The sequence below is a fragment of the Eucyclogobius newberryi genome, unplaced genomic scaffold (assembly GCF_026437365.1).
Source record: "Eucyclogobius newberryi isolate DKJ021-1_F unplaced genomic scaffold, fEucNew1.0.hap1 SCAF_10, whole genome shotgun sequence".
In the NCBI taxonomy this organism is placed as follows: domain Eukaryota; kingdom Metazoa; phylum Chordata; class Actinopteri; order Gobiiformes; family Gobiidae; genus Eucyclogobius; species Eucyclogobius newberryi.
The window spans coordinates 34,066,860-34,088,200 of NW_027315724.1; the positions used below are offsets into that span (position 1 = coordinate 34,066,860).

At 43.5% G+C, this 21,341-nt stretch overlaps 1 protein-coding gene across 1 annotated transcript in view; it reads left to right on the plus strand.

Annotated features, from left to right (window-relative positions):
• lrrc75a (leucine rich repeat containing 75A) overlaps positions 1-21,341 on the plus strand; it is a 100,810-nt gene that overhangs the window by 39,931 nt on the left and 39,538 nt on the right. The window contains exon 4 of the mRNA XM_072455538.1: positions 18,811-18,923. Coding sequence (XP_072311639.1) covers positions 18,811-18,923 — 113 coding nt within the window. The remainder of the gene's footprint in view (positions 1-18,810; positions 18,924-21,341) is intronic.

Here is a 21,341-nt window from a genome sequence, read left to right on the forward strand (position 1 = left end):
ATATATATTTTTTTTAAATCAATTCTAAAAGAAACAGGAAGCCAATGGAGAGCAAAAAGAAGTGGGGTGATGTGTTGCTGTGGCGTGTGTTGGTTAGAAAGCGTTCTGTACGAGCTGAAGGCGGCTGAGGGCGACTGGGAGACTCCGACGTAAAGTGCGTTGCAATTGTCTATTCTTGAGCTGATAAAAGCCTTTTCAAGGTCGGTGCGATTTAAAAAAGTCTTTACTTTAGCTAAAAGACGTAATTGATAAAAACTTATTCTAACCACACTGTCAATTTGTTTTTCCATTTTAAAATGTTTATCAAAAACAACCCTGAGATTCTGTACGGTCAGTTTCATCATGGAAGACAAGTTGAACCCGGACTGGAATTTTTGTAAAATAGTTTAGAAACACTTTAGAAACAGGTCTAAAATTTGACGTGACATTAGTATCGAGTGAAGGGCTCTCACTACAGCATGTTTCAGAGGATCAGGGACACATCCTGAGCTGAGACAAGTGTTAATAAAACCATAAGTGAGGGACCTACTGTGGTGAACACTTCCTTAAAGGCACAATGGACGATTTTTCTGTGATTTGAGAACTCCGGCGGATTGCCACTCCCCCGTGCACATGCCACTCCCCCGTGCACATGCCACTCCCCCGTGCACATGCCACACCCCCGTGCACATGCCACACCCCCGTGCACATGCCACTCCCCCGTGCACATGCCACTCCCCCGTGCACATGCCACTCCCCCGTGCACATGCCACACCCCCGTGCACATGCCACACCCCCGTGCACATGCCACACCCCCGTGCACATGCCACTCCCCCGTGCACATGCCACTCCCCCGTGCACATGCCACACCCCCGTGCACATGCCACACCCCCGTGCACATGCCACTCCCCCGTGCACATGCCACACCCCCGTGCACATGCCACACCCCCGTGCACATGCCACTCCCCCGTGCTCATGCCACTCCCCCGTGCACATGCCACCGTGCACATGCCACTCCCCCGTGCACATGCCACTCCCCCGTGCACATGCCACTCCCCCGTGCACATGCCACTCCCCCGTGCACATGCCACTCCCGTACACATGCCACTCCCCCGTGCACATGCCACTCCCGTGCACATGCCACTCCCCCGTGCACATGCCACTCCCCCGTGCGACTGATACAACACACACGTGCGTTTGTTTATCAGCGCGACGGATCGCATCGCATCTCTCGTCTCCCGTAGATTTCCGTCTTCTTATGAGTCAGCTCGAACTGTCTTTCTCCGTCTTCATTTTGTCCCGTACACTGAGGGAACTATATTATGATAGAAACGTGGGACGAGCCACACGCGGCTGCAGGAGAGCGGTAGGTGCGTTTTATGATTGATACGTGGCAGGACTAATCGGTCGTCCACGCCACGAGGAAATAAGACTCAGATTTGGGCCAAAAAAATCGTCCATTCAACCTTTAAGCAACTGTGTGGGGAAAGTGTCCAAAGGACAGTTTGTAGCTCTCATTTGTGTAACTAAGTCTGTGAGGGAGGAGAGTGAGACTGGTTCAAATTGGTTGACCAATGTCCAGCAGTAGCGAGCGTTAACTAGTTTCAGCCGTACACTCTATTTCAGTTTTCCCTCATCAACCGTTAGAAAATGTGATTAGTCCTTCTCTTGCTCCTGGACAAGATCTTGGCTCATGATCTGGTCTCTGATTACTTTAATTTGGACCAAGCCTCCAGATTGTGTTGCTCTGTGTTGAATGTGTTCCTTGGATTAAAATGGGCTTTTTGGGCATGTTTTTTACCCTCACTTGTCTAACAAGGCGCTCGTCTTTCATGGAGGGCAGTGTCAAGATGCTCCGCAGATGGAAGGAAGTCTGATAAACACGAGGAGGGGGTCTCGGCTGCAAACTTGTCTGAATCATCAGCGACTAAACATTTCTTCCCTGTGCGCACAGAAAGATACTTAAAGAACTGCTAAGAACGACAATGCCGAACGACAATGCCGAATCTGCAGAGAGAGTCGGCATAACACGTGACACCTGGACATCACGGTCAACGCAGTCGTACCTGACAGTGACCTGACGAGCCACACCGCTAATAATATAGCTAATATGTTGACGGGGGCCACACAGGAGTGGGGGCCCACACAGGAGTCTGACCAGCAAAGAGCCAGCAGTCGTGACGGACAACGCTGCAAATAATGGTTGGTGCAGTAAAGATGCAGCAGCTGATGCAGGTCACACTGAACTGAGCCTCACAAACAGCTCTAAAAACTACTTTATATTTCAAAATTGTACTTTTGAGACTTGAGACAGTTTTGTTACAGCTGAAGTTTAAACTGTCCAATTTACAAGTTTGCACTCAAAACCTGTTTATGGTGAAAAAATAAAGTACATTTGTATTTTGTAACACAATTGAGCCATTTTCATTATTTAAGAGCAGATTGAATAAAATTGAATTGAATTGAATTGAATCGAATCGAATCGTGATTAATCGATTCAGGACGTTATGAATCGAAATCGAATCGATTTATGAAATTGGCCATGATACCCAGCCCTACTGTATAATAAGATAGCCCAATATTTATGACCACATAGAAGTTTATTTATTTATTAACCTTTATTTAAAGAGGTAAGAACCCATTGAGATCGAGACTTCATGTTTGTTTGTTTGATTGTTTGTTTGATTGTTCACATGTGAACACACTCCAAAAATTTGATCTAATTGTTGAGTTTTGTGATTATTCTTGTTATGTGATTTTTACATATAAATGTGCCCAGTCTGAAAGTAGAGGCCTGTCTCGCATCTTCAGGAAGACTATTCTAGAATTTAGCTGCATAAAACATAACACACCTGACTCTGGCACCAGCAGGAGGCCGGTCCATGTTTAGTCCTGACTCTGGCACCAGCAGGAGGCCGGTCCATGTTTAGTCCTGACTCTGGCACCAGCAGGAGGCCGGTCCATGTTTAGTCCTGACTCTGGCACCAGCAGGAGGCCGGTCCATGTTTAGTCCTGACTCTGGCACCAGCAGGAGGCCGGTCCATGTTTAGTCCTGACTCTGGCACCAGCAGGAGGCCAGTCCATGTTTAGTCCTGACTCTGGCACCAGCAGGAGGCCGGTCCATGTTTAGTCCTGACTCTGGCACCAGCAGGAGGCCGGCCCATGTTACGTCCTGACTCTGGCACCAGCAGGAGGCCGGTCCATGTTTAGTCCTGACTCTGGCACCAGCAGGAGGCCGGCCCATGTTTAGTCCTGACTCTGGCACCAGCAGGAGGCCGGTCCATGTTTAGTCCTGACTCTGGCACCTGCAGGAGGCCGGCCCATGTTACGTCCTGACTCTGGCACCAGCAGGAGGCCGGCCCATGTTACGTCCTGACTCTGGCACCAGCAGGAGGCCGGTCCCTGAGGTCCTCAGAGTCTGAGATGGTTCATATGGCACTAACATGTCCGAGATGTACTTTGGTGCTAGGCCATGGAGAGACTTGTACACAAGCAGAGCTGCTTTAAAGTCTCTTCTCTGAGCCACAGGGGGCAGTGCAGAGACCTGAGAACAGGACTAATGTGATGGTACTTCCTGGTTCTAGTCAGGACTAATGTGATGGTACTTCCTGGTTCTAGTCAGGACCCAATTTTATTGTAATAACTCTGTAATAGTAGTATTAATAGTACTCATTGCTATCCCCATTAATTATATATATTCATTGTCTTTTACTTGAGTTGACGGGATTCTTTGCATACTTTAAGTTCATCCATTCTATTGTCTCTCTGTTGTTTTGGCCGTGCCCAATGGCTCTAATCTCTGACACAAGAAAAATTAGATTTAATTATCGCACCAATTCATCTGGCGAACGGAGGAAACGCTTAGGAGTCATTTACGGGAGCTTAAAGGCCTCTACTCTGACAAATTGGAGCAAAGTAATGGTTGTGTTTGGACGACATAGACTCACTCTATCAGCGATCGCCGGAGGTCGGTGTGTGAGGGCGGGAAAGAGATAAAGTATAAGGAGAGAGTGAGGAGAGGTCAGAGGATCCTCTCCAGAGACGTGGAGATCTACAAACGAGAGCCCGTGTCAATAATTTAACAAGAAGCAATAAAACAAGTGAGACTGAAAGTGTGACGGAAACGTATAGAGGCTGGGCTGGATTTGAAAAACGGTTTGAACAATATGGAAACTGTAGATAGAACTGGTGGCAAACAAACAAGTCTTTATTTGTCCGCTCCAAGTGTGAAAAATGCTGGGAGAAAGGCATCCAAAGAATGAATGTGGGTTTACAAACAAAATGACATCAGTTTCCTCCCTGTTTTGTCACAGAAATCTATGCAAAGAAACATCACCATTTTATGATTATAACAGCTATTGACACATGTCCAATAAACAGTGAAGTCTTTAATGTTCTTTTATTCTCAACATCAATTCCTCTAGTATGTGACTAGCCAACCCATTATACTTTATCAGCTTTGTCTCCTGTGCTGTTGTCAAAATAATGAGCATTCTCCTCTCATGTCTGAATTGAAATCTAGAGGAAAATGTTATTTAAATTTGGTAAAATTGTTTCTGACATTTCCAGCCATTTTTGTGAGATATTATGTGGGTTTCTAGTACTTCTGACCAAAACAGATCTTGACAGGTTGCACCAGCCACAATAGAACGGATTTTCTCACAAATAAAGCAGTAAATATTTCACCTCAAACATTTTTTCACAGCTCAAAATCACTGGACATTTTGTAAAATCGCAGCGTATAAATCTCAAAGTGGAGCTGAAATAGGAGCGAGGGAGTGTTGGGCCTGGGTGAAGTCACACTCTGCTTCTTCTGCTGCTCTTATCGACCGCTCCATTCAGAAGCAGATCAGAAAAGGTTTATTGCCAGTGTCACTGAACACATTTCGCAAACGTAGGAACTTATATGGCATGCATGAATTGCATAAATTGCACAAATTAAGTATTTACAAATAAAATAAGGTGAAAAATGATTTTAAATAATCTTGGTCTAGTCGGTATGTGCGCAGATATTTTCACAAACATTTACAGATGGTCGGAAATAGTGCAGAAAGTGAACAGTGAATGAATAGTATTGGTTGAATAATTGTTGAAGTGGCAGGTGTTTAATGTTCATGAGTCCAACGGCAGAGAAAGAAACTGTTCTTGTGGTGAGAGGTTCTGATCCGGTTGGGGAGTGGCCTCCTGCCTGAGGGGAGTGGCCTCCTGCCTGAGGGGAGTGGCTCAAATAGTCCATGTCCAGGGTGAGAAGGGTCGGCTGTGATCCGACCTGCTCGTCCCAGAGCCCTGGAGACGTACAGGTCCTGCAGAGATGGAAGTCTGCAGCCGATCACCTTCTCAGCAGAGGCACAATGCGCTGTAGTCTCTGTTTGTCCCTGGCTGTGGCTCCAGCGTACCACATGGGGATGGAGGAGGTGATGGAGGAGGTGAGGATGGACTCAATGATGGCCGTGTAGAACTGCACCATCATCTGCACTGTCAGGTTGGCTTTCCTCAGCTGCTGCAGGAAGTACATCCTCTGCTGGGCCTTCTTAATGAGGGAGCAGATGGTGGGCTCCTATTGAATCAAACTCTTGTGGAGAATAACTGAACTCCAGACTTGAGAAGTTTTAAGGCAAAATAGAGTCTTTATTGATGAGCCACACAAGACGACAGAACACAATAAGACCCGGACAGTTTCTGCAGGAGAAGCCGCTGCTCCGACAGTTATACAGCATTATATCCCCCCTTGGTTCATGAATATTGGTTCCCGACACGCGTAAGATGACCTTCAACTCCTTCCATATGGGCACATGTACTGGTAGGTCATCCCAATGGTAGCTTCATTGTTATTCTGGTTTTCCCCTTGTTAAGTTCCACCTCTGTAACTGACCTCACCACCCCGGCTGCAGCCCCACGATGTGAACTCAATGACCCTGTTCCTCTGCTACAATTTGTATTGTGACCGTGAGTTCACCCGCCGCACCTGCTCTGTCCATGTCCTCCTCACACAGTCTATAACTTTTCCCTTGTTGTGGCCCCAAGTGGCATCTTACAAAAGTTTTCAAACTGTAATATATATATATATATATCAAGACTTGCTTTTACAGCATTGCATGTTCTCTGTTAGATAGGTAGTAAATTTAAAAGTAAAATACACATTAATAAACAAAATAATAACCATAGAGGCCTTTTTTCTAAAGTTTTAGCATGAACTATAATGGTAGAAAAAGCTTCAGTTGTAGTCATCTGGACTCAGTTTGAAAAAATAGACGTTTCGACTCTCATCCAAGAGTCATTGTCAATAAAAGAATTTAGATCGAGAACTCCGATATTAATACTGTTCTGTGGTAAGACCCGCCCATTGGGAGGAGCCTTCCTGAAGTAGAAAGAGTTGTTTGTTTCAACAGAAACTCCCCCCTTGTATCTACCGAGCTAGCCTATTCAGAATCTTAATGGGCTATTAGAATCCTCTTTGTCTTTGTGAGACCCTGGCTCAACCACCCTGAGTACCTGATTAGCATCTGAATGTCCTTTACCTTTCCAGGGGTTCAGTAACCCATTATAAATAACAGGAAGATTAAACCTAAGCCCTCCATTTCTGTTTAAAGAAGGTCTTTCTTTTTTAACAAAAATAGCTTCCTTGACTCCTCTTTCAAACCATCTTTTCTCCTGCTTAAAACCTTCACCTCACCGTCTTCAAACGAGTGATTAGAGGCTTCAAGATGGAGATGCACGGCGCTCTGAGGTCCTGAACTTGTATTTCTTCTGTGCTGATAAAGCCTCTTGTGTAGAGGCTGTTTAGTCTCACCTATGTACCGTTCTTTACAACTTTCTTCACTGCATTGGATCGAATAAACTACATTGCTCTGTTTTTGAGTCGGCAACTTGTCCTTAGGGTGAACCAGTTTTTGTCTTAAAGTGTTTCCTGGTTTAAAATAAACAGGGACTTCGTGTTGTCTAAAAATTCTCTGCAGTTTTTCCGACAGGCCAGAGACATAAGGGATAGAAACACCCTTCCTTCTCTGTTCAGTTTCCCTTTTGTCCTGCTTTTTGGTTCTCTTCTCTCTGTTGAGGGCCCAAGCGGGGGAACCACAGGCTGAGAGGGCATTTCGGACATGTTTTTCCTCTTTCTTCTTGCCCTCTGAGCTGGTGGGCACACCTTGAGCTCTGTGTTGTAAGGTTCTGATCACACCCAGCTTGTGCTGTAGTGGGTGGTTGGAACCAAAGAGCAGATACTGGTCTGTGTGTGTAGGTTTCCTATATACTTCTATTTGGAGTTTCCCGTCCTCTCCTCTGATCGTGGAACAATCAAGAAAGGCCAAGCGATTCTCCTTAGCGTCTTCTCTTGTAAACCTGATATGTGGGTCCACAGCATTGATGTGATCAGAGAAGGTTTCCAGCTCTTGTTCCTTGATTGTTACAAAAGTATCATCGACATAGCGGAGCCACAGTTTTGGGGCTATGCCTGAGAAAGAGGCCAGTGCCTTCTTCTCAAAGTGCTCCATGTACAGGTTGGCCACTATGGGAGAGACGGGCGAGCCCATGGCACAGCCATGAATCTGTCTGTAAAATTGTCCCCGGAATTGAAAGTAAGTGGTGTTCAGACAGATGTCCAACAGTTTACATGTGTTCCACGATCAGAGGAGAGGACGGGAAACTCCAAATAGAAGTATATAGGAAACCTACACACACAGACCAGTATCTGCTCTTTGATTCCAACCACCCACTACAGCACAAGCTGGGTGTGATCAGAACCTTACAACACAGAGCTCAAGGTGTGCCCACTAGCTCAGAGGGCAAGAAGAAAGAGGAAAAACATGTCCGTAATGCCCTCTCAGCCTGTGGTTACCCCGCTTGGGCCCTCAACAGAGAGAAGAGAACCAAAAAGCAGGACAAAAGGGAAACTGAACAGAGAAGGAAGGGTGTTTCTATCCCTTATGTGTCTGGCCTGTCGGAAAAACTGCAGAGAATTTTTAGACAACACGAAGTCCCTGTTTATTTTAAACCAGGAAACACTTTAAGACAAAAACTGGTTCACCCTAAGGACAAGTTGCCGACTCAAAAACAGAGCAATGTAGTTTATTCAATCCAATGCAGTGAAGAAAGCTGTAAAGAACGGTACATAGGTGAGACAAAACAGCCTCTACACAAGAGGCTTTATCAGCACAGAAGAAATACAAGTTCAGGACCACAGAGCGCCGTGCATCTCCATCTTGAAGCCTCTAATCACTCGTTTGAAGACGGTGAGGTGAAGGTTTTAAGCAGGGAGAAAAGATGGTTTGAAAGAGGAGTCAAGGAAGCTATTTTTGTTAAAAAAGAAAGACCTTCTTTAAACAGAAATGGAGGTCTAAGGTTTAATCTTCCTGTTATTTATAATGGGTTACTGAACCCCTGGAAAGGTAGAGGACCAGGACAAGGACATTCGGATGCTAATCAGGTACTCAGGGTGATTGAGCCAGGGTCTCACAAAGACAAAGAGGTTTCTAATAGCCCATTAATATTCTGAATAGGCTAGCTCGGTAGATACAAGGGGGGAGTTTCTGTTGAAACAAACAACTCTTTCTACTTCAGGAAGGCTCCGCCCAATGGGTGGGTCTTACCACAGAACAGTATTAATATCGGAGTTCTCGATCTAAATTCTTTTATTGACAATGACTCTTGGATGAGAGTCGAAACGTCTATTTTTTCAAACTGAGTCCAGATGACTACAACTGAAGCTTTTTCTACTATGGAACACGCCTGGACGAATGAGGGATTACACCGACATGAACTATAATGCCAAATAACCATTGATTTTACACTCGTATCATGTTATTATGACGCGTTCATACATTTTTGAGGCTTTTGGAAATGCTTCATCACTCCCACTTAAAGTCCTGCACCAGGACACCAGCCGGTCCACCTCCCTCCCGTAGACAGACTCATCCCCGTCCGAGATGAGCCCGATGAGGGTGGTGTCCTCCGCAAACTTGATCAGTTTTACGGAGTCTTTGCTCGAGATGCAGCAGTTTGTGTACAGGGAGAAGAGCTGGGGAGAAAGTACACAGCCCTGTGGAGCTCCTGTGCCAAAGACATTCTTTCCCAGCCGCACACACTGCCTCCGATCCGTGGGGGAGTCAGTGCTCCCCCTGCAGGTGGAGTCAGGCACGATGAGCTGGGAGAGCTTGTCCTGGAGCAGAGCAGGAGGATGGTGCTGAATGCAGAGCTGAAGTCCACAAACAGGATCCTGGCATTGGTTCCCACGGAGTCCAGATGCTGCAGGATGAAGTGGAGTGCCAGGTTGATGGCGTCTTCCACAGACCTGCTGGCTCCACACAATTATATTCCTCTGATTGATCGACTGAGATCCAACCTCATGTACACTACTGCACAACTGTGGACACAAATAACACGATTCAAGGCCGACGACTGAAAGAAATATCACTGGGGAGAAAAATAGAGCGAGAGCGAATTTCTAAGCACATATTTTCAGCAAGGACATAGTTGTGTTTTATTTTCCTCATGAATTGTCTGTATGGAAACAGCTGGGGTTACTAGGATATGGATGAGTAAAGCTGCATAGAATCATGTTAAAGTTGCATTGATTGATTTTTCTCTTTCCCACATGGATTCAGTTCATCCATCTGGAAAACGGACATAGTAAGTCACAAATGCAAGTATTAGTTCAGAAATAGAAACAGTTTAGGGACTTGCATGCTGTGTGTCCTTGGGAAGACACTTTTGACAGGACAGTTCATGTTAAATGCAATCACAAAGCAAATATATAGTTAAAGTTGGTATCTTGCTCAAATAGTGGAACAGAAACAGTGGCTACTATTACTACAATTACTCTTTTGCAAAAACTCATTGAGATTTAAAATGTCTTTTGCAACATTGTCCTGGCCAAGAGGCTTCTATGAGCTGCTGGAGATGAGGTAGCACAAACACGGGAATGGATTTGAAAATTAAAAGATATTAATTCTGCGCCCCCCCCCCCCCGGGCATACTCATGTACCAGCATGAGCTCACAACAAGAACATTGTTAGACTGGAATAATGATTAGGCCGTGGCACTGCCATATAGCCTCATGGCTAACCCTAACCCTATAGCCTCATAGCTAACCCTAACCCTAACCCTATAGCCTCATGGTTAACCCTAACCCTAACCCTATAGCCTCATGGCTAACCCTAACCCTGATCCTAACCCTAACCCTAACCTTAACCCTAACCCTAACCCTGACCCAAACCCTAACCCTATAGCCTCATGGCTAACCCTAACCCTGATCCTAACCCTAACCCTAACCTTAACCCTAACCCTAACCCTGACCCAAACCCTAACCCTATAGCCTCATGGCTAACCCTAACCCTAACCCTGATCCTAACCCTAACCTTAACCCTAACCCTGACCCAAACCCTAACCCTATAGCCTCATAGCTAACCCTAACCCTAACCCTATAGCCTCATGGTTAACCCTAACCCTAACCCTATAGCCTCATGGCTAACCCTAACCCTAACCCTGATCCTAACCCTAACCCTAACCTTAACCCTAACCCTAACCCTAACCCTAACCCTGACCCAAACCCTAACCCTATAGCCTCATGGCTAACCCTAACCCTAACCCTGATCCTAACCCTAACCCTAACCTTAACCCTAACCCTAACCCTGACCCAAACCCTAACCCTATAGCCTCATGGCTAACCCTAACCCTAACCTTGATCCTAACCCTAACCTTAACCCTAACCCTAACCCTAACCCTAACCCTGATCCTGATCCTAACCCTAATCTTAACCCTGACCCTAACCCCGGCGAGGTCAAATGGCCCAGCAGTTTCAGGAGCCGCGGCACAAAATAACATGGCAGTTCCTCTGTAGACACTCCCTAATGATTAATACTATCATGCCCGGATTTGAAATGTAGGAGATCTACTAGTTCAAGGGTAAATGCTATTTCTAGTGGTACACATCTTAACTGCAATAGTAGGTCGTTTATACAGAGTCTAAAGTCTCCAAAAGCGCTTTACACCAAGTGCATGCAAACACTGCTGGGAGCGGGAGTCGATCCACCGACCAACGGCGCCACTGTCACCCCTGTCACTGGATTTGTAAAAAGTAGTATTTTGCTTAGAGAACACAGTACAAACAACTCTGTTAACATTCTAGAGAAGACTCAGGCAGCTCAAAATACTGCAATCCAAACAAACTATCAAAGTCTGCAATTATTTAGACAATAGAGTGTCCTCTGCAAGGTCTAAAAGGCAGAGGACATTCCATTAAATATTAAAAAAAAAAAGAAGCAGTCTTCATAATTTGAAAATCGAGCTGTTTCAAATTGCTGTTTGAATTGGATTGAAATAAACTGTGCAGAACACTTAACCCACTGTGCCACTGCCAATAAACAACACGACAAACCAGGTCGAAACATTGTCACAAACAGCACATTTACAAGAACATCTCCGTCACGTCACTACGGAAACGATTACCACCTTCACTTCAGAAAACCCTTTTGGCAGCAGACAACATGCTTCGTGTCAGTTTTGCCCCGCGGCTTTATTCTTTTCCCACTTTCACGTGCCGTCTGCTTGTAAATTGCGTCTCCTGTCATGTGCCCTCTTCTCCCGGGTTGTGACGCCGTTTGGTAAAAGCTTGAATATTGACGGGCGAAAAGCCCGTCTGTCGCATTTTAATGACACGAGTGCCACCGGGGGCAGCAGAGCGCGGATGGAGCGGTGAACTCGATCGTGTTTTGCAACGATGAGAGAGACATTCACCATATCGGCGATCGCGATTAGGACATGGAGTCGTAGATCAGCCACGGGTAAAGTCGAGTACTGCCGTGTGCTAGTGCTAGTTTGTGTTGGAGAAACGGCACAATTTAGGCTCAAATGTGAAATATGATGTGGGAAAGCACTCGTACGTAAGCCACTGACATCTTCTGCTAATGTATTTATCGATTAGGCTACCCCAAATAAATTGTCTGTTTGCTGTAACCCGAGTCAACATTTTTCATCTGGCTCGGTCGGTAGGCAAATTCTTATTTTTTTCACTTTGAAGGCAAAAAAAAAGATTCAAAATTTTGTCATTTTTTGAGTCGGAGTGACCACCAGGGGTCAGGCTTCAACAGTCAATTAAGGAAAACGTCTCTCTCAACCCGATCGGGAGACTAAATCTCACAATTTTAAGATATTTCAATCGACCTTTTATACGCCGCTATCCTTTATTTTAGTAGCTAAGGCGAGCGGGGGGAACATGCGGGGGACACGGCGCCGCCATGCCGAATGAATTTGCGTAAGTCAAATTTCACACCCTGACAGAGCCTGGCATTACTCTGGACATGTCACTGGCGCCGATAAGGATAAACCAACTTGTTTAAGGCAAAATGACGACTTTTATGCGCGTTCTGTTTTGTAACAGACGCATGTGGAGGACTGAAAATGATGACGCACATGTGTTACTCGGTGCGTTATCAGTTCTTTGAGATGAAAGTCAAGTTAACAAGCGTGATAAAAATATTTGACACGGTGGTTCAGGACAGACCGGTCGGTGAATCGGCGAAATAATTGAAAAATAAAAGATTTTGACGTTTTTTCAGCTAAATCCTGATATTTATTTTTCAGTCGGCTAGTTTCATAGCGGGTCGGTCGGGTTACGGCAAACAGACATATTATTTTGCTCAGCCTTGTGTATATTTATGCCGGCTGTATGATTAGTTTAGGTAGAAAAATCTTCCCTGAACATGTCATATTTTACTTTTTTGGCTGCGATTTAGAGGCTGTAAACTGTGGCCCCTGACAGCATATCAAGAAGTAATTCAAGAAAGGTTTAAGGAGGTCTTTGGTATTTCATTGAATCTCAGTAAACAAACGTGTGTTTTTACTCATAGGTGGAGCCCTTTTGGGTTGTTAGCATCTTCCTTTTTACCCCTTTTTATCTAGTTTTATCTACTTTTATATGTGTGCAAAAATGTTACAAAATATTCCCAGCTTCAACAATTTGCCCGTCTCCCCACTTCACACGATAATGTCCTGTTCAATAAAGCCCAAAAAATCCTTAAAAATGTACAAATTAAGCTGTAATATAATTGTTGTTTTTCTTCAAATACTGGTTATTGTCCAGTATTGTCACTCCCAGACGTGCGCAGTGCTCAGTTACATTTAAGTTACATTTACTTGAGTAATGTTCTGAAGAAATTGTACTTTACATGTAGCATACTTGGAGTATTTTGTGTTTGACATTGTAAAAGTACTTTTCTTGAGTAAACGTAAATCTACAAGCTTTTATTATACATAAGCTTTTATTATACATAAGCTTTTATTATACATAAGCTTTTATTATACATAAGCTTTTATTACACATAAATCACATGTTACGTCCAGACACTTACTCTTACTTGAGTAGTACTTTCCCCAAGTACTTTTTTACTCACACTTGAGTATTTTCTTGGACCACTTTTTTGTACTTAGTTGAGGAATATGACTTTGTCTTTTTTAACGAACTTGTGAATTCCAAGAAATAAATGTGACAAAAATTCTTCTCATATCATGTTTTTATTTCCCAAGAGTGAGAAGTTATTTTGTTAAATTTACTACAGCATTACAACTATTAGTTATTGCCAGAAATATATTTTTTTCTAAATCAATTCTGACACATTATTCTGAAGTAAATGTACCTTGTTTTGTTCATTGCTAAATATTCAATGTCTTACTGCTCATCACAGCACAACTAAAGATAAAACGCAATATAGATTTTCCACATATTTCTCACACAGTTGCTCCTTCTGCAGAAAATTGTCCCTCATTACCTCTATTTCATCTTTAGCAGTCATTTTTGAACAGTTTAATTACTTTAATATGTTGATAATTATGCAAGAAGCGTAGGCAACAGCGTGTCATACATACCATGCATTTAACACATTTGCTATACATTTATCGCTCAACATATTTTTAGTGTGGAGACATCTTAGCCATCTATTTTAAATTCTACCTATTAAGAATGTTTATGTGCTTCTCTCGATAACGATATTTTAACGATATTTCAACTGTGGATCAGGAAAGTGCTAAAACGTGTCTGAAATACTTTGGTTTTTAGGCTCAAATATTGCACAAAATGTGAATAAACCATCAAATGAACAGTAAAAGTTGCAGAAATATGACATAGTATGCTTGTTTCGGCGATTACGCTCAATGTTCCTGTCTCTTTGTGTTTTAACTATAGACGCAAATCTCCAAAACAACTGTAATATTCTCTGTTTTTTCCACACATCTCCCGCCTTGTAGCTCATAGTCATATTAGAAAAAGCTTCAGTTGTAGTCATCTGGACTCAGTTTGAAAAAATAGACGTTTCGACTCTCATCCAAGAGTCATTGTCAATAAAAGAATTTAGATCGAGAACTCCGATATTAATACTGTTCTGTGGTAAGACCCGCCCATTGGGAGGAGCCTTCCTGAAGTAGAAAGAGTTGTTTGTTTCAACAGAAACTCCCCCCTTGTATCTACCGAGCTAGCCTATTCAGAATCTTAATGGGCTATTAGAAACCTCTTTGTCTTTGTGAGACCCTGGCTCGACCACCCTGAGTACCTGATTAGCATCTGAATGTCCTTTACCTTTCCAGGGGTTCAGAATCCCATTATAAATAACAGGAAGATGAAACCTAAGCCCTCCATTTCTGTTTAAAGAAGGTGTTTCTTTTTTAACAAAAATAGCTTCCTTGACTCCTCTTTCAAACCATCTTTTCTCCCTGCTTAAAACCTTCACCTCACCGTCTTCAAACGAGTGATTAGAGGCTTCAAGATGGAGATGCACGGCGCTCTGAGGTCCTGAACTAGTATTTCTTCTGTGCTGATAGAGCCTCTTGTGTAGAGGCTGTTTCGTCTCACCTATGTAACGTTCTTTACAACTTTCTTCACTGCATTGGATCGAATAAACTACATTGCTCTGTTTTTGAGTCGGCAACTTGTCCTTTGGGTGAACCAGTTTTTGTCTTAAAGTGTTTCCTGGTTTAAAATAAACAGGGACTTCGTGTTGTCTAAAAATTCTCTGCAATTTTTCCGACAGGCCAGAGACATAAGGGATAGAGACACCCTTCCTTCTCTGTTCAGTTTCCCTTTTGTCCTGCTTCTTGGTTCTCTTCACTCTGTTGAGAGCCCAAGCGGGGTAACCACAGGCTGAGAGGGCATTTCGGACATGTTTTTCCTCTTTCTTCTTGCCCTCTGAGCTGGTGGGCACACCTTGAGCTCTGTGTTGTAAGGTTCTGATCACCCCCAGCTTGTGCTGTAGTGGGTGGTTGGAGCCAAAGAGCAGATACTGGTCCATGTGTGTAGGTTTCCTATATACTTCTATTTGGAGTTTCCCGTCCTCTCCTCTGATCGTGGATAGTCATATCTGTAGCTACTGCCTGCTCATTTGTCTCCACGTGGTAAAATGAACCCAAAAACAATTAAATGAAATGACTAGGGTCGGTTCAACCTCCAGCTGCGATTTGCCCGAGTTTGACGTCACGCGGTGCCACAGGCCGGCGATTTCCATATCAGCGGAAGCCAATCAGCGCATCACGGACTAAACCGCGCGGGTGGGGCTCGGTGGGCTCGGTGGGCCCGGTGGGCTCGGTGGGCCCGGGTCGCAGTTCACAAACGCATCTGTGTCGCTTCGAAAGGACGGAATTAGACTCGAGCGAGCGGGGTTCAGAGCGAGCCGTGATTACAGTCAGCCCGTGCACCGTGAAACCCTGGAGTCCCCACGGCCGCCGCTTGTTTGTCATATCAGCCGCTGACGTTAATAGAAGGTGTCGGGAGTAATTGTGTGCTCCACTGGTCTGAAAGTCTGCAGTATTTATTAACACACTTGTCTTCGTTTGCTTGTTCTCAAGGGAGACGCGAGTTTCCGAGCAACAACGGATTTCATGTCGAACGGTGATTGTACCAGTGCAAAAGTAAAAGTAATGTACTGCTTGTTTCAATGGAAAAGTTGCTTCTTCATCTCTAATGTTCCACAGTCAAAAGTGTTCCACAAATAAAATGCATCTTCTCATATAATGTTTTGTGAATTTGATTTAATTTAATTCAATTCAATTCAATTCAATTCAATTTAATTTGATTTGATTTAATTTCATTTAATTTATTGTATTTATTGTATTTATTGTATTTAGTTCAATTTATTTTATTTATTTTATTTATTTTATTTATTTTATTTATTTTATTTATTTTATTTATTTTATTTATTTTATTTATTTTATTTATTTTATTTATTTTATTTATTTATTTATTTTATTTTATTTATTTTAATCAAACATTAACAGAAGGTGTCAGGAGTAATTGTTTGCTCCACTGGTCTGAAAATTTGAAGTACGTATTAACACACAACGGTGACTGTACCAGTGCAAAAGTAAAAGTACTGTACTGCTTGTTTCCATAGAAAAGTTGTTTCTTTATCTACAGTATTCTACAGTCAAAAGTATTGCACAAATAAAACGTATCCATCTGCATGAAGTGTGGTTTCCATGGAATTATGCAGGTGACTTTGCAACTCCAGAAACATACTTACTGTGCCTTTAAGTAGTTTTTACATTCTTTTTACTTTCACTTCACTACATTTTTGAACTGGACTGGAGTGAAAAGTAGACGGTGCTTTAGAGTTATGTTTTAGGATGTTGATGGTGACATTCTGCCTAAAGGTTTTGAGTTCTGCATGACAACAAACATTTAATTAAAACACATTCAATCTACTACAACAACTTAGAAATGTATTTAAAAAAGACCTTTGTGGGCCAAATATCTGCACAATTCTTACCAAAATCACAACATTAAACACGTAAAACAGTTCTCAAGATACTTTCATTCTTAAATTCGATTTTCAAACAGGTCTTATGTGTGATATTTTTACTTTTACTTTTTGCACATGTATCTGTATTTTATTTACTGGTCGTTACAGAAAACATTTGCCAAAACAGGGAAGTGCCATGTTCATTTGCAAATGACTCGTTGCATATCAGGCAAATCTTTTTGATTGGCAGCGTTTGTCAAATGAAAATGTAATGTAAAACTTGTTTAAATGGACACAATTAGCACGCTCCATTATTTCTTTTGCATCTATTAGCGACATGATTTTCTCTGCAAACAACAAAATACACCCACAAACGTTGTTTTCTAAAATATATTGTATTAGTTTATATCAAATGTTGGCGCTTCTGGAAGAGTCTTTGAAAAGAATCCTTCTCTAAAAACATGAAATGCAAATCTAATCTAAGGAAGATCACACTTTTCAAGCCTCTGCGATCAAATCCCAACATTATTTTCATGAGTATTTTATTTTTTTACTTTACGCGAATGAGAAATCTGCTTTTTAAAAAACGCTAAAATAACGCGACATATTTGGAGTAAACCTCTTCCGTTTCCCTCTACAGCAGATAAAAGAGTAATCCAACTGTCTGCGTCTCCTTGGATACGACACCTCATCTCGTGTGTGAGTGATTGTGTCGGTCGGAGAGGCTGTTTCAGTAGAATAGAAGCCACGTCTCTGTCCAGTCGCCCCAGGGCAGCAAACGCCGCCGAGTGAATTCAACACTGGATTTTGTAATTATAAACGTCTCAAATCTTTGCGTTAAAGTGCACGCAGCAGGTTTTTGGACTTAATTTGATGGGATTGCCCCTGTTTTAAATATAAGTTATAGTTTTGAAACGTTTAAGACGATGTTTATGATTAGCCTTGCAGGAAGTAGAGTCAAATATTGCTCACACGTCACATTCGCACAGAAATCCATTCCAACATTTCATTCAAACGCAAGAAATACATCTTTTCTGGCACTTTTGCACATTATTTTAACAAAATAACGGGGATTTCATGTATATAATGTGTACTTTAGAGGAGTTTTTGCTATAGGTAATAACATTATAAATTAATCAAACTTAAAAAACGCCCAAAAGTGGAGGTCGTAGGCGATTTAAACCACGGGATTAATATGACAAGTTGTTATTATTCAGCACTTGTGGATCGTACTGTCGCTTGGATATTCCCTCCAAAAGCAGCGCACGCAGTTACACAGAACCCGCTTTAATCTTTTAAATAAAAACACTTGAGCGCGAGTCCACGAGCTGCGAGCGAAGACAGAAATCAGCTCCATGTAAACGCCGCTGCCTCAATCGCAAGTGTACTCCGCCGTTTGTATTTCCTGTTCCTTCAGATTGTGTTTAACCCCAAACTGACCTCTGTTCGTCAGCTCGAACGACAGTGAAGCAGTGGGAGACCTGAATGTGTCCTTTATGTAGGTGTGCTATTAGTCATTCTTAACCGTCATATTTCCACATATAGACTTGCTTTATCGCATAAAGAAAGTTCTCTGGGTGGAATTTTGTGCTTGACTTCTCTTTCCTGAGCGATCCACTACAGAAGTCACTGTTGACAGCTTGAGCCGCGAGCAAGACAGTCGATATCAATACTAGATCACATAAACATAAATAACTTTTCATTTGTAAATATGACTTATCAAGACAAGGGTTAGTGGTTGTCTTGATAGATCTCCTGAATGTCCTTCCCTCTTCCGTCCCCCTGTCCCGTCTGATAAAGCCTACGGGCCAAAAAAGAATGAATATTTGAGTTGAAACTGGTTAAATATTATCTTAAAAATCTCCAAGGCATAATAATAATGATTGTTTAACTCTAATATTATAAATGATAAACCTAAAAAACTCCCAAAAGGTGAAGTCAGGGAGCCATAGCAGGTTTTTGTGGTTTTCAATTTAGTCTTCATTTGATGGTATTGTACCTGTGATAAATATAAGTTATCGTCGCTTTGTGTAGTCGATCTCTAGACGGGGACCCTCCATCAGCGCCGCAGGTCACAGTCAGACTTGTCTCACTGGTGTTGTTGGTGTGTTTTCAGGAGGGCGACTCTCTGGGAGCCATGGAGAAGGTGTGTCGTCAGCTCACGTACCACCTGAGCCCGCACTCTCAGTGGAGGAGGCAAGGGCTGCTCAAGAGGAAGCCACAAGCCTGGTAAAGATCACACTGTTCAGAGGCGCACAATGGAGCCTTTCTAGAGGGGGTCGGTCCATGTTTAGTCCTGACTCTGGCACCAGCAGGAGGCCGGTCCATGTTTAGTCCTGACTCTGGCACCAGCAGGAGGCCGGTCCATGTTTAGTCCTGACTCTGGCACCAGCAGGAGGCCGGTCCATGTTTAGTCCTGACTCTGGCACCAGCAGGAGGCCGCTCCATGTTTAGTCCTGACTCTGGCACCAGCAGGAGGCCGGTCCATGTTTAGTCCTGACTCTGGCACCAGCAGGAGGCCGGTCCATGTTTAGTCCTGACTCTGGCACCAGCAGGAGGCCGGTCCATGTTTAGTCCTGACTCTGGCACCAGCAGGAGGTCGGTCCATGTTTAGTCCTGACTCTGGCACCAGCAGGAGGCCGGTCCATGTTTAGTCCCAACTCTGGGCACTAGCAGGAGGCCGGACGGAGATGGTTCATATGGCACTAACATGTCTGAGATGTACTTTGGTGCTAGGCCATGGAGAGACTTGTACACAAGCAGAGCTGCTTTAAAGTCTCTTCTCTGAGCCACAGGGGGCAGTGCAGAGACCTGAGAACAGGACTAATGTGATGGTACTTCCTGGTTCTAGTCAGGACTAATGTGATGGTACTTCCTGGTTCTAGTCAGGACTAATGTGATGGTACTTCCTGGTTCTAGTCAGGACTAATGTGATGGTACTTCCTGGTTCTAGTCAGGACTAATGTGATGGTACTTCCTGGTTCTAGTCAGGACTAATGTGATGGTACTTCCTGGTTCTGGTCAGGACCCGAGCAGCAGCGTTCTGGATGAACTGCAGCTGTTTTACAGCTGGTTTGGAGAGACCAGTGAGCGGCCGTTACAGTCTAATCTACTGGAGACAAACGCATGGATAAGTCTCTCCAAGTCTGGTTTAGACACTATGTTTTTGATTTTGGCAATGTTTTGTTTTTTCTAGATGGTAAAAAGCTGCTGATGTTATTGATTTGATGTGGCTGTTAAAGTTCAAGTCTGAGTCCATTATTACCCACAGATTTCTAACTTGGTTTGTAGGTTTTAGAGCGAGACTCTGGAGGTGACGCTGACACTTTCTCTTTGTTTCTGTGGGACAAAAACGATGATTTCAGTCTTGTCTGAGTTCAGCTGGAGAAAGTCGTTTTGCATCCACAAACTGATCTGTTGGATGCAGTGACAGAGTGAATCCACTGGTCCATATTCACCTGCGACAGTGAAACATTATTCATACAATAGCACTTATATCTACAACACTTCTCTGTCCAGGCCTTTGTTACTGCAGACAAAACAACAACTCACCTTCACTTTATGTATTCTAATCCCACAGAAACGGAGCAAAGTGGCAAAAACAAAACAAACTCAGGTGTTTTGTTGCTCCGCTTGGACCCGGAAGTGACATCACACTTAATAACGCCACATTGTGCAGCCTTCATTATTTCTATATCTATATCGCCCATGAATCCTCTTGCTCTTCCTCAGGGCTCTGTCTCCGTCCGATCCACCCTCAGTCTCCTTCCATTTAATCCACATTTTTCACCCTGTCCAAACCCGCTCAGCACCCGCCGCACTGAGATGAAGACGCAACATTTTTCACGCCTCCAGCCGGGTGCTAACAAGCTCATTTGCATTGCGCTTCAGGGTTCAAATAAGCCTGGTGTGGGTTTCTGCGCGGTCCATTAGAGTGTGAGAGGCCGGCTGCTCAAGGCCGAGGCTTTAAGAGATACAAAAACATAAGAATAACAGGAATGCAAAGACGTTGTGGCCAGTTACGAGATCTATCAATGCAGCAAGAGGCATATTTATTGACTGGTTTTGTTGTTGAATGTGTCGTGAAAAGTAACAACTGACCCAATTACCTCTCTGGACAAAGACTTTTCAGAGATAGAAGACAGGAAATAAGCCTGAAGGTATTTTTCAAGCAAATTAAGTCAAATAAAATGTTGAAGTGAAGTTGAATTTGACAATACTGAATGCAAATGTCTTAAAGGCGGTATGGACGATTTTTCGGCGATTTGAGAACGCAGGCGGAAGTGCACATGCCACTCCCCCGTGCGGACCGATACAACACACACGTGCGTTTGTTTATTAGCGCAACAGATCTCATCGCATCTCTCATCTCCCGTAGATTTCTGTCCACTTCTGCGTCAGCTCGAACTGTCTTTCTCCGTCTTCATTTTGCCCCGTACACTGAGGGAACTATATTATGATAGATCCATGCGCTTAGGCACGCGGAAACGTGGGGACGAGCCTGACGCTGCTGCAGGTGAGCGATAGGTGCGTTTTATGATTGATACGTGGCAGGACAAATGATTTATCCACGCCACGAGGAAATATGATAAAAAATTTGCTGAAAAAAATCGTCCATACCACCTTTAAGCAGCAGGTTAAGGTCTG